We start from the raw sequence: 14505 nt of genomic DNA, 5'->3' as shown, positions 1-14505 counted from the left end.
ATCAGAAATTTATATAAAAACATTTCACTACTCCGTCTATAATCAATTGTAATTTATGTATTTTTCAAATATAAAATTTTACATGCATATGTCTTTCTACTTTTTAATGTATAATTTTCATACATAAAATATTTTTCTTCAATAGTCAGAAAAAATACGTAAAATTGAAATATAAAATATAAATATAAATTTATAATATTATAATAATAATTTAATATTATTTATATGATAAATAACTAATATTTATAAAAATTAATCTCTTAGTTTTTTTAAATATAAGTGAATTTCTTCTTACATTATAAATTTTAAAAATACTTTTACCCGCAAAATGGATATGATAAAATTTTAGTATAATTAATTTTAGAAATTTCGTAATATTTTTACAGTATCATTTACTTGAATTATAAGTTAATCAGTGACGCTTGCAATATTTTTGGGTAAATTACATATTTATTACATAATTATTGGTTTGATTCATTATAGTACTTGGACTTCCAATTTTTCATAATCATACCTAACATAGTTTTTGTTTCATTTTAATAGCTCATCGTTAGAAACTTAACATGTTTAGTACATAAATTATCTATAACACCTCAACCCGTATTCAACCCGAATACGAGTCCGAGGAGTTACATTGACTTTTCAAACCGTTTCTTTTTACAAAATAGCTAAAAATTTCAATTTCACATTTAAATTTGTCGCAACCGTCTTTCGATTGGGCCCCAAAATTGGGCTTCGACTTGAAAAATGTGGATTGGAGTCGCCACCGACCACTTTAAAATGAATTTAGGTGGGTCGGACACCATCTTACCTGATCTGCGTTGTACCAGAAATGTGTCGGGTTCGGGAGTCGATTACAGTCAAGGAAGGATTAGCACCCTTGAACTGTCCTTTCGGTACTACATAATTTTCAGTTGTCTTTAATTAAGAAAATTGAAAGTTTAACCTAAAAGGTAAAATAACGATTCTGATTGCTTAACTCTGATTGATTGAAAACGTATCCTTTAAAAGTCAAAGAATGTGTTAGAAAAGAAAAGAAAAAATGAAAGGAGGTAATAAAGAAAACACAAAAAAAATGAATGAAGTAAAGAAAGTAATACAAAATAAAAAGATAAATAAAAATAACGTAAAGGTAAAAATGAATGAAATAAATAACACAAATAAAATAAAGAGTAATAATAATAATAATATACAGATAATGATAAAATATACATAACAAAAAAATGAAAAATAGGAATAGTATGATGGTAATATAAAAAAATAGAAAATTAATAGAAATATATATATATACAATATCATAAAATATAGTACTAAAAAAGAAAAATAACCAAATAAATATAATTAATATGTATATATATTAATAATAGGTAAATAAAATATTAAATAAATATATATATATACGCATATACAATAAAATAAATAATATAAAATAAAAATAATAATATAAGGGTCAATTGAATTAAAAAGTAAGTTAGGTGGCCAAATTAAGAAGAAGTGGGTTTTAAAAAATAATTTTCGGGTTAAAATAGAGTGAGTGAAGCGAAGAGGGACCAAATACGGGATTACCCCTTTTATTTCTGAAAACGCGCGGATCCAAGGGTGCAAAACAGGTCGCGCGCGGGTGGCTGGGTCGGGCGTGGGCCGAGTATTTAAGTTAAAGTTTTGTTTTAACTTTCATTTTGTTCTCAAACCCACCGAAGCAACATTTCCTTTCTCTGGGCGGTTCATGTGTTCTTGATGAACACATGAACGCCGCCGCCAAATTCAGATTCTGGCCGTCGCTACTGGCGCCGACCGCCGCTCGCCGGCGACAAAATATAAAAAGTTTCGGTTTTTTTGAAAGCCCTTCGTATGCTCGTTCCAAAAATCTAAATAGCTTACTCAAAAAACGAAGCCTCGGGGGTAGATCTGAACTCCAAAGTTTCGAAAAAACCATTCTACCCCCATGTTCATCGGCCTCTGAATCAACCGCAAATGACAACCAAACCGCACATGCAAGTGTAAAGCAACAACACCGAAGGTAAAAAAAAATATTACCCTTTTATTTCTCGTTTCAAAGTATACAAAAATGCTTGCTTTCGATTGCTATCCTTCGTATTTTGCTGGTGTTTCGTATATTTCCAAAACTTCCCCCCTCTCTCTGTTGATTACATGTATTTATACTAGAAAAAAATGACAACTTTGAGTCCTAATCAAACTCTATTGTTCTTGTTTGTTTCCGAATATCTCGGGACCGAGAGTCGTGCAGTCTTGGGAGGCGCGAGGATGATGTTTGACCGAGCAGCTGGGATGCGTGAGGCGTAAGGGCTTCTCGAACAAAGCCATGTGGCGCTAGGGTGAAGCTCTTGGCTAAGGTTTGAGACAACCCTAAATATCTCCATTATGGACCGTTGGATCTCGTCTAGATCCAACGGCCACCGTTGCTGGCGGCTGGAGGTAAGAGTGGGGTTAGGGTTTCTGGAAACCCTGATCTTCTACGGGTTTGGGCTACACGTGATGTTGGGCAGCTTGGTTGTTTGTACTTGAGCCAACCACTGTTTGGGTTTTGACTTGTTGGCATTTGGCTTTTGGACCTGTAAAACCAATGGGAACAATAATGTAATAGATATATTTATATAATATGACCTATGATGTAAATACATTATATAATGTAACGACATTAAAGGACATATATTATATAATGCAACAACATTAAAGGACAAAATTTGGTGTCTTCAAAATCAAAACTGAATAAATTACCTTAATTAAAAATATTTGGTTTTACAAAGTCTATCAGAGCATATCCAACACAAATCTCTTAGTACATGTCAACTACATTTAACATACCAACATACATATTAATAAAATACTTTTTTCTGATCTGATCATCGGAAATGAGAGGCTGACCTGTTTTGCTCCTCTTTGCTCCTTAATCTTCTCGAAACCTAATTGTGAAACATTCACACGCTAAGTCGATGACTTGGTGAGGCATACTAAACACATATAATGCAATTTATATCTCCTAACAATGCAAGCATGTTTTATGCTATTATATCATACAACTCATATACTCTTTCATGTAACAAATACATACATACATATATATCATCATTTACATTTTTAGCATGATCATATATTATTATCATTCATATCTCTTAGTCATATACTTTTGTACCTAGCATTCTTAACCAAACAATACACACATCATCATATAATTCCTGTAACAAATTTCATATCACAAAGCATATAAATCATATATAATATATTTGTTGTTATCTCTTTATTAAACCATGTACATGTGAGAACTAAAGATATGTGAGTACATAGATATTGTGCACATATATTGTCACCACAACTTGTATAAATTCCACTGAGTGGCATGTGAATTTGTCCCGAAGGACCACATAGAAATGTCCCGAAGGACCACATATAATATATATGTCCCGAAAGACCACATACATATTCCAATAGACCAAATAAGTGTACCGCAGTGCCGCATATATGTTCCAAAGGATTATATATATGTCCCGAAGGACCACATAAAACCCTCGACTTTTGGCATGCCAACTATACCTCTAGCTCTCATGTCACATAACATGGGCATTATCTTTTATATCATTTCACATATTCATGTCTCATAGGCTCATAACTTCTTATCACATAGTTTCTTATCACATAGCTCATATAACATTTTCGTATGATCTCATAGCTTATATCACTTTCTTATGAAATCACTTATATCATATCATATAGCTTATAATTTGTTCTCCTATATTCACATATATCATGTAGCATATATAGTCACATATCACATATTCTTACAATTCCTTATGACCATATTGTCATATATATATATATATCTTATCGCATAGATACATAACACTAACATACATTCATATCAAATCATATAACATGTATAATAATATACAATACATACACTCATATCAAGCACATGCTTTTATTCATGAGTTCATGCATTCTAATATAGGAAATAGACTCGTCGCAAGTATTATTTCCCTAAAACATCATATAATAACTAGTATTCACTCACCTGGCCTTACTAATAAATATTAATCTCTTATCTCTTTCTCGATAATTATTACTTGGTCGAATTATCCAGACTTTGCTTTCGATCGCTATCTTACCACTGAAACCACGGGAGGAAGAAGATAACCAAGTCTCCAAATTTTTCTTTCATTTTTCATTCCTTTCCACGTGGTTAAATCCCGTATAAAGGGAAAATAAAAATCTTTCTTATCAAATGACCATTATACCCTTTCTACTTTCAAACTTTGTTATTAACTCCAACACCAAAATTCTCCAAAAAAAATTCATGAACTTTTAATCTTTTCTAAAATTGATCACTAAATTCCAAAAACTTTTATTTTAGTCACTAACCCGGTTTTTAAAATATTACACTATCAGTTTTAGTCCATTTTAATACCTAAACTTTCATATATATTTTTTTTTCAAAACTTAACGCTAAAAGTTTAACTATACTAAAATGAAACAGAAATTAAACATTAGATACGATTTTTAAAAAGTTGAAACTTTAGACAATAAAATAAACAAAAATTGATAGTATATGTACTAAGCGTATAACTTATCTTAACCTTTTTATTATTTGGACAATTACAAAATAATATTTGTTTAGAATATTTCTTAATTATTGACAACAAACTTAATGTTCGAATCCAAAACTTATTGTAATGTTCCAAATATTCTAAAAGTTTAAATATAAGAGGTTCATAAAATCTCCATAGCAGTTCTAAATGAAGTTAAAATACAAACACTGTGAGCTCATGTTTCACCGCTCAGAATTACAATGGGAACAACTCCCTATTGCTACAGCTATATTTTAAGTACCACAATCCTCAACACCAAAGCATCACTGGTTATTATTACTCTAGGAATTAAGCACTAGTCCCCATACCTATGGTGATCAGAGGGAAAACCCTTTCAGGGGAGCGAATTTCGCGAGTATTTCGGCCTCCCGCCTCACTCCGTTCTCCTTCTTTATCTCCCATTCCGGTCTTTTGGCATTGGCGATCTGAACTTCATGTACCACCTTCGGGATCGAGTTTGCTACCACCTTCTGGTTATATATCAGTTCATCCTTGTCTCTCTTCTTCTTATCCATCAGTTTCGTGAGCTCGGCTCGACGGGCTTTGAGTTGTGCTATCTGGTTGTCGATATCTTGCACGGTTGTTGTGCTGGACTCTACCTCGGACTGTACATTTGTCACCTGTTGCTTTAACCCGCTGTATTCTTGTTTCAGTGAACTAACCTTGGCCTTGTTTTCCTCGAGGGCTGTGAAGAACTTGTCTGCCTGCTCCATTACTTCCCTATTCTCGAGGAACACCTCGCAGAATGTTGGGATCTCTTCTACTAACTTCAGCTTCACGAGTTGTTCGGCAGTAAGGGTTGGATCCTTCCGGAGTTTGGACGCTAGACTGGCAAGTTCATCGAGGTCTTTGAAGCAAATCAATGAAGGGAAATCCATATCGAGAAGTGAAGATAGTTTCCTTCGAGCTTCAGCCATTTCGCCTTCTGCTGCAAAGAAGTTATGCATCTCTGCCTGTTCGGAAATTGGTTCTTCAGACGATGGCTGCGCCTGAACAAGAATCTCATCCAACGAATTGAGGTAGTTGTCGAACTCCGCTGCAACCATTTCAAAAGGCAAATGAAATGAAGAAGCAAAACATCAATTTCAGGAAAATCTAAATATTAACACATTCTAACCTCTTCCTGTTTCATCGTCTAAGAAAGACACATCATCAAGACCATCGTTTGTATCTTGAATTTCAACTTCGGGTGGGGCGGATTCTTTAACATTCCGGCGAGTTTGTCGCTTAGGCTTGGCTGATCCTTTAGGTTCAGCTGATCCTTGAGACTTGGCCGATCCTTGAGATTTGGCAGATCCTTTAGTTGTCTTCTGCCTTTTTTGAGTTTCACTGGGACTTGGAGTTGGAGCGATGAATGGAGGTGGGGGAGGAGCCCTCTTCCTACCGGTTCTACGAGGAGTTATTTTTTCGATGTCCTTTTTATCATCTTCCATTTCCTCCGCTGGCGCTGCTTCTGCTGGCACTGGAGGGGGGACATCTGGCATTCATCACATAAAAGAGAGGAAGTATTCTAGTTAAGCAATCAAGATAAAACCGACACCGTGTAACTTCGAACTTCTGAAAAGAGTGAAGAGTTACGACTAACAGACAAAAAGAACAGACTTTCGAATGAGTATAACGTGGACTACCATGCCAACAATTTCACTATCCCTATATGAAACGAGACTCAAGGGAAATGAATCAATTTGGATGATTGCGGTTCATCTAAACTCGACATGATGAAATGTTTATCGATTCTTTCTGGGAAAATAAATGTCTGAAGCCTGAATAACATTATGTCAACTTTGTTGGGAGACAACTTCAATTTAACACACAAAACTAAAAAAGGAAGCAGAAGAAACAGTAAGAAAATAAAGAATAAAGCAACACACGATAACACCATATCTATGTGGTGTAAGGACCAAAGGACTTTAAAGACATATAAAATGCAATATCAAGGTCTGCAACCAAGTTATAAGAAGAAACAAAAGATGAAATTTAAATATTTGATTCATTCAATCCCGATACCCCTCAGACAAGCTTTAACGGTTAAATCCCATCGACATGGGTACGCTACCCAATGAAATCACTCGGGCTATAATTAAACACCAAATCTTAAATGACCGATATGCATTCTAACTTTTCAACGGAATATATGTGTGTGTGCATTCTAACTTCCTACAAAAAAGAAGTCAGAAACCAAATTTTCTCAGAAGATGGAAAAAAGCAGAACCAAAAATATAACCTAAATGTTTTTTTAGCAAACCTTTGGTAGAATGTTCCACAAGGGCAGGGATCTTCCAAACAAACGAAGCGAAGAAAGCGTCAATATCTGCACCCGGGAAATTTGATCGGATAAAACGCTCAATCATATGCTTGCTTGTAAAGTATTTTGGAACATTTGGTTTTCGAAGACTTTCTGGAGCGCTGAGAAACCTATCGAGGAAGAAGCCAGAAGCGTTGACTCTCTTCCCCACTCTCCAGCTCCAGATATCACCGGCATTCGGCCAATGCATAGGAGCATAAGGTAAACCTTCCCCGCTACTGCCGGGTAGAACCGATGCTGGTGCAGAGAAACTATCGAGTGGAACTGGTGCAAGGGGTGTGGGGAAATTATTCTCTTCAATTACAGGAGGACCATTGTTAGTTCCATTCGTGATATCACTTCCCGGAAATTCGTCCTTGTTACTTCCATTATTGATATCATTTCCCGGAAATTCGTCCTTTGGCATAGACGGAGCGGAAGCTGTACCACCATAGTAACTGCAATTGGGATAAAATTGCATTTAAGAAAACATAATTAAGCAAGCTGAACTTAAGAAGGTAAGTCTTCTACATTAATTTAAAATTCATATAGACATAAGCCGAAGCTACTAACGTTACTCAGATTCGGCTGTAACTGTCAGATAATAGGTATGCATCCGACACTAGTACATTCAATTTCCATGTATTTGGAGGCTAATATTCTATACCCATACCCGAACACGAATTAACACTTACAAAAGAAACGAAGAATCGGAGCAACAGAGGTTGCTATGCTCAATAGTAGACGATTTCGGTTCGTGAATGTAAGATTTCGTAGGCAGCTAATTACAATCGAGATCCGATCGCAGGTAATTCTTATATTGTCAGAAACAGGGTTAGATTCATGTGCAGCCCTTCAACATCAAAGTTTCAAACCAAACACTGATAATGAAAACAAAATAAAACTAGGGGTTTCCAAGCTTCCTCAAAAGCAAAGAAAAAAAGCATCCCTAAATTGAAAAACTCTTCAATTTCTGGTAACTAACCTTCAACTCAGCACAGGAAAACTATTTCAAACATAAATTTGCTAACTTTTCAAACCCTAACTTCCATTCTCTAACACAGTTCACCTTCCAAAAAAAAAACCCCAAATTCTCATGATTCCACATCAAAGCTCATCCCAACAGATTTATGCAAGAAATTGAGCAGATATAAAACAATGCAACAACATCTGGGTGCAGAAATAAAGAAGAAACAAAGCCTAAAAACTTACTCTGGAAAGAGATCTTGATGGATATCTATGTGAGGACTACCCACTTCAGTAGGGCTACCAGCATGAGGGGCAGTATCCATATGAGAACAAAAATCCAAGATTCACCTGCAAAAATCGAAGCACACCAGAAGATCAAAAAGATTACAAGTTTGGATCTTTGGAAGCTCAGTGAAAAGTCAAAAGTTTAATCTTTAACAAATCAGGGAGGTTTGGTTTACTATGCAGAACAAGTTAGGGAAGTGGGTGTTTTTACAAGATGAGAAATTTGGGGTTACCCAAGAGGAAAAGCTTTGATTGTTAGAATACCTACCGTTTAACCACCCAAAACAACAGGCTATAGCGATGGTCTCAGATCTGAGACAGGGAAGTAGGATTTAACAGGGATAAGGAATTTAAATGACTTTTATAGCCTTGGAAAATGTACTTTCCTAATTCTGTGTCTTAAGGTCATGTTTGGGATGATGGGTTCTCTTTACTTGAACTCGTCATGTTCCAATTTACTTCATTTATGCACTAGTTTTTCTAATTCTACTTTAATTTGGACTCATATTTAATGATTGTTTTCTTCTGTTTATGGGATTTATCTATTCACTTAATTTGATATTTGATATGATCTAAACAAAATTTTGGGTAAATCATTTGTTTAGTACTTAAACTATCAATTTTGATCCGTTTTAATACTTAAACTTTCAGTTTTTAAGACCATACCTAAAGTTTAGTTTTTGTATTATTTTAGTACATATGTTCAAATTATAACGTTAAGTTTTGGAGATTTTTGAAAGTTTAGGTACTAAAACGGATCAAAGTGATAATTTATGTACTAAACGCGTTAAGTTTTTCACAGTGGGTACTAAAATAAAACAAAAACTAAATGTTATATATGATTTTGAAAAAAATTAAAAGTTTAGGTTCTAAAACGGATCAAAATTGATAGTTTAGTACTAAATATGTAGTTTATCCAAAAAAATTATCTAGATTTATATTCAATTTAAATTTAAGATAAAAATTTGTATTTAATTAAATTTGATCTAATATAAATATAAAAAATATTTATTTTCGATAAAACAAGGACCTATTTAAATTATAAAAGGAAAAGTATTATAATTATTATATTTAAGTATATAAAAATATTATTGAATTTAGTTAGATAAACAATTACTTTAAATTTAAATTAAATTCGATTTCACCTATTACAACATCTAATCGGATCCTAATTCAAAAAATTGACTTTATAAAATTTTGATCGAACTAAAATTATTAAATTTGGTTTAGATTTTCATCATTAGTTTAATATATAATGTTAATTAGTATAGTTATCGAAACTGAATCAATTTTATTTATTTATTTAATTTAAAACTAATTTTTTACTTTTTTGTAAAATAAAAGTTTTTATGGTTTTGTTATGATTGTTTATCGAATAGATGTCTAAGAATATTAAATAAAGTCTAAAAAGTTTTTATGGTAAGTACAATATAGTATCTATTTAAAGATATTTATTAATTATAAAAGTAAGTCGATCTTTAATAATGACTTTCCACGAAAACCATACTGCTCCGCACGATCGTACAATCGCCACAACACCTGTGGATGAATAGCAGACTCTAGTGCACATGTTTTGGGCTTGATCATGCGGTGCGTGACAATCTCTCTTACCAAATCTAGCGATGCCCTCGTCGCTGAATCGAACTGTACTCAGACTTGGCCACTTTGAATCTCACTAGGTGCCTTGACTTGTTGTGGTTCCCCCATGTGAACTGTTTGCCTTGTCTTTTGCCGCCATATAACTCCATGATCTCTCACCCCCATGTGTGCACCTCGATTGTAGAAACCTTTTCATACTCGTTTAGTTTTGCCTCGATACGAACCCCCTCGATCATTCGGTAAAGGTTTGGATTACCCCCTTGGTTGAACTTTCAGACTCGTCGGCATCCTTGGTGTGCCCTCTTGAACTCTGAAAGGTCTTGTATGTCCCTCCTAACCTTTTTACCCCTTAACTTGATGGTTAGGTCTTTCTCGACCTACACTCATCGAAGATGGAAAATTATACTTAACAACACAAGAGTTTTGTTCGAGATGTACCTTTTTCCCATTGGTCGCATTCACCCAAAAATGCATCAGCCCTCCTTTTTCCACTGAGTCTGGTATCCTATGCATCGATGCTTCCTCCTCGAAGCTTGGTTCTCCTCATATCGACACTTTTTTCTTGAAGTTCGGTGCCCCTTGTTGCATCGATTCTTCCCCCCTTAAAGTTTGGTGCCTTTACCACCTCACACATTGGTGGTTCCTCCATGTTTTTCGAAGCCTCAGGTCCCTTTGTCCATCCCTCAGTCGTGCCCCCAATAGTTGCCTTCAAAGTGATGTTTGCCTCCCTTAGAGCATCTTCATTAAATTGGATGACCGATAATACTTTGGCCCTTTCCCTTTGTCTCAAGTCATTGGCACAACGCATGGCTAATGTGAATCAGTGATGTGCATAGTGTCTTAGTTAGGGATGATGAGAGCTTGAATTCGCTCAAGGAAACTTAACCCGACAACAAAATCTAAGTCATCCAACGTAATTACCTTGAAATCTCTCTTGCCACTCCATTCGCCAATTCGAAGCTCTACGATCCTCGTCACTCCAACAATGGGCACTTTCTTGGAGTTGACAGTCTTTATGTAACCATTCGCCTTCTCTACTTTGAGATCAAGATTTTCCGCAACTATCTTTGACATAAAAAGATCAGTTGCCCCAGTGTCCACTAGAACACTGTTTTGTTGTCCAGCAATTCTGATGTCCATGTACATCAACCCTTTCTATATTTGGACTGCATTCGGCTTGATAGAACCCATGATCATCGTGCCAAGTCGTATAGCCTCCTCACCTTTGGACTCGTCCTCTCCTTTGGACTTCTTGGCTTGATCATCCCAATCTTGCAACCTTTGTGACCCCTCCCCTTGATGGAACTTCGATTGCTCCACTTCTACCCTCGACTTGCTAACCTTGATGCTTACAATTGTGCCAAGTCTGGCTACCTCTGCTTGTGACTCATTTTTTTGACTCAAGATGGCGGCCATTTTTCCCCTCTTCGAGTAATCCCTCACCATGTGGATTCCCTCACAAGTGTAACATTTAATATAACTTTTTAGTCTCAATTCACAAAATAGGTTGGCTCTTCCCTTTTGTGGCTTCCCCTCACCATTTTGATGCTCTCTGGATCTATCCTTGAATGATTTCTCTCTGTCTCCCCCATTGTTGCCCTTGATTTTTGACTAAGATTTCAAATTTTGATAAGGCCTCGGCCAAAGCTATAGCCTTTAAAAGGTCTCTAACGTTCATCTACAACACTTATGCACTGGCTCATCGTTGTAGTCCACCCAAGAAGGCATAGTATCCCTCCTCTTCACTTATGGTTAGAATTTGCAACTTGAGCTTCAAAAATCGACTCACATACTCTCGGATTAGACCATCATGCATAAGTTCTTTCTCTTCTTTGGTGCTTTCAATTCAGCATTCACGAGAAAAAATTATCTATTGAATTCGGCCTTGAACTCACTCCACTCCCCTATGGGATTTCTCTTCGAGTATCTATGTCACCACCACAAAAGAGCATCGTCAGTCAAATAATTTGAAGCAATATTTACCTTAATGAAGTTGTCCTCTACCCCCACACCTCGGAAAACATTGCTCCATGCACCAAATAAAGTTCTCAACTTCACATGTCGATCGTATCCCCTTGAACTTGTTCGATACTGCTCGTGGGTGCAACTCCTAACGCCACATTCACCATGGCTCTCTAAAATCGAACAGCTCACTCTCGAGCTCATTCAATTCCTTCGACATATTCGCCCTCATGGTCAAGTAAAAACTCTCAATGCCCTTGGTCCCCTCATCGAACAATGAACTCACACTATCAATGAGTCATTGGGTCTCCCTTCTGAGTCATTTCTCAACAGATTCAACTGTCTCTAGTATTTCTTGGACTTCACTCAGCTCCTTCCTCAAACCCAACACCTTGACTCTCACAACATTGTATTCTTTCGTCTTTTTCTCGCCATAATCCTCCGTGACTTTGGCCTCGAAGCCTTACAACTTATTAGGTCTCCTCTCAATTGATGACACAACATCTCTCAATCTCCCTCACTTTTTCTCCAGTTGCACGGGTCTCAACTCTTTCTATAGAAACTGGGACCTCTTTTTGGTTTTATGGTGACATCTCTTCCAAAACTAGTTTGAAACTCCCGTTGTTGCTGCAATAAAATAACTATGATACCACTTGTCATGCCCTTGGAGATTTCAACTCTAGAATGTGTGACCTTAGTCGCCTTGGAACATTTCTTGAATGGTTTGACAGCTAAGTCAACCTGAAAACACTAAGTAAGAATACTTTGTAAAAACACAGAAGCACAAACGCTAGAAATGATATGGCTCTCATAGAACAAGAATAGAGGATTGAGTGAATGCTCTTTATTACTCAAATGAAGTGTGTACAAATGAGGTGGGGAGGCCTATATTTATAGTTGAATCCTTTTACAATAGACGACTAAGATCGAATTATATCAATGGCTAAGATGAGCCCCATTAATTACAAAATCTTCATAACTAAGGAAACTCCATCAATCACCATCTAATCAAATCCTCTATTTAAAGGAACATAAGCAAACCATCATCTCATCGCCTCAATTACTTTGATTCTTTCCTTGGATGGTTGTTTACACTTGATATAGTAAGATTCTCTCATAATTTCCTATGATTTGTTGTCTCTTTTCATATATGAGCTGCCTATATGGACATAATTTAATAAGGTGACACTTTTCATGTTTGTACGATCAATGTGAACGGGTTAGGGCCTTTTAGCACTTTCCACATTTTGGGCTAAGTTTGATGGGCTAGTCACGCCCAATATGCCCTTGAAAACCTCTGTCACAGACCTCAGCGCACATGTTTCCGGCTTGATCACGTGGGGCATGACAATATCTATTAACTTCTTTGAAATGATCTAAACCCTTGAGAATTTTTTTTTGACCAAACGGTTGTGGTTAAACTCCTCAAATGACGAATCGGTTATACCACTATCTGAAACAAAAAATATGAAATCTGGAAGCCTTCTTAGCCAATCAAACTAATAGGCATAGAGAATGATTATTTTCTAGTATGTTTCTGCATTTGCTCTGACTTTCTAAAAGTACTCACCGATGGACCTTGGACCATCTTTAGACACTACTTGACTGTCGAACCTTAGTCACCAGACTTCTCTATCTCTCAACCATATCCAAGCGAGATCATTGTTTGGATTCGACTATCGGATTTACTACGATTCTATATAAAAAAAGACTAATTACTGAGATCGAAAAATGTATTGGTCATGTCATCCGCATTGATTATGAAACTCAGAATGGAAGATGTGGTCGTTTAGCTCGTATGACCGTCTGGGTGGATCTCAATAAACTTTTGATATCTAATATTCTAATTAATGAACAGGTGCAAATCATTGAATACAAATCCTTCCTGTTCATCAGTTTCAATTGCGGCAAATATGGCCATAACTCTGCAACTTGCTCATTACTCCAACATGCGTCTTCTGATACCCCCATCCCAGCTAAGATTGTCCCTTCTAATGATCCAAAATTGAATAATACTGTTTCCTTCGACCCTTGGATGATGGTAGAACGCTGACCTCGAAAGCTAGCCAAGCCGTAAAATGACCAATCCTCTCAGAAAGAATACGATGTTATAAAATGTTTACGGTTTAATCCGATTTATGATGCCACTGATAATGGTTTGATTCCCATACGCAAACTGAAGTCCTCATACCGGAACCCAAGGTATCTAATGATTAAGCGAATCTTTCCCTGTCCAGAAAACCATTAAAGGGTAAAGCCTCATCAACACAACTTACTAAGATTATTCATAGGAAAAGCCCTATAGTGGCTCGTAAATCCCTCTCCATTTCATTTGGCCCTACTATGCAACATCGAGGTAGCCTCACCTCGTCATGCATAACTACTTTTGTCTAATGCCATAAAGCATCGTTCTCTTTGGTATCATCTCAGGCATCTCGTTTCCTCTATTCATTATCCTTGGATCATTCTTGGGTACTTTAATGCTACCCTTACAACCATCGACAAAAAAATATGTGCAGCTTCCACTAAGCCTAGTAAGAATTTCCAGGATATGCTACTTAATTATGGCTTACGAGACATGGAGTTCCAAGGCTTTGATTTTACTTGGTCTTACGACATGGGTCAGGCTCGCCTTGATCAGGTTTCTTGTAATACTTACTAGGATGAGTCCTTTCCTATTACTCAATTTTTCCACCTTCTTCGCATGTAATATGACCATAGACCGATTCTTCTCCAAATGGGCGAGGAAAACCGTCGAAACTCTCCTGCTCCTTTCAAATATTTCTCATAATAGATCAATCA

General features: G+C 36.1%; 1 protein-coding gene across 1 annotated transcript; it reads right to left on the bottom strand.

The window, feature by feature from the left end:
* Positions 1-4689: 4689 nt before the first annotated feature.
* Positions 4690-8514, bottom strand: LOC120175229. The gene is made up of 5 exons (XM_039181898.1): positions 8411-8514; positions 8101-8205; positions 6850-7346; positions 5722-6081; positions 4690-5640 (listed from the first exon to the last, which is right to left on the bottom strand). Exons 2-5 carry the CDS (start codon positions 8178-8180, stop codon positions 4922-4924), a joined length of 1656 nt encoding a protein of 551 aa, XP_039037829.1. The 5' UTR covers positions 8181-8205; positions 8411-8514; the 3' UTR covers positions 4690-4921.
* Positions 8515-14505: the final 5991 nt, after the last annotated feature.

The sequence above is a fragment of the Hibiscus syriacus genome, unplaced genomic scaffold, assembly GCF_006381635.1.
Source record: "Hibiscus syriacus cultivar Baekdansim isolate YM2019G1 unplaced genomic scaffold, ASM638163v2 tig00112159_pilon, whole genome shotgun sequence".
NCBI classification, from domain to species: Eukaryota; Viridiplantae; Streptophyta; class Magnoliopsida; order Malvales; family Malvaceae; genus Hibiscus; species Hibiscus syriacus.
This window is presented reverse-complemented; position numbering and strand designations above follow the sequence as displayed.

What these genes read in the sequence shown, in the direction of transcription:
- LOC120175229 (XM_039181898.1), bottom strand. Translation starts at nt 8,180, where the DNA reads ATGGATACTGCCCCTCATGCTGGTAGCCCTACTGAAGTGGGTAGTCCT. An exon ending in CATCAAGATCTCTTTCCAGA is followed by an intron (nt 7,347 to 8,100) that starts GTAAGTTTTTAG and finishes TCCCAATTGCAG; the next exon opens with TTACTATGGTGGTACAGCTT. An exon ending in TGTGGAACATTCTACCAAAG is followed by an intron (nt 6,082 to 6,849) that starts GTTTGCTAAAAA and finishes GATGAATGCCAG; the next exon opens with ATGTCCCCCCTCCAGTGCCA.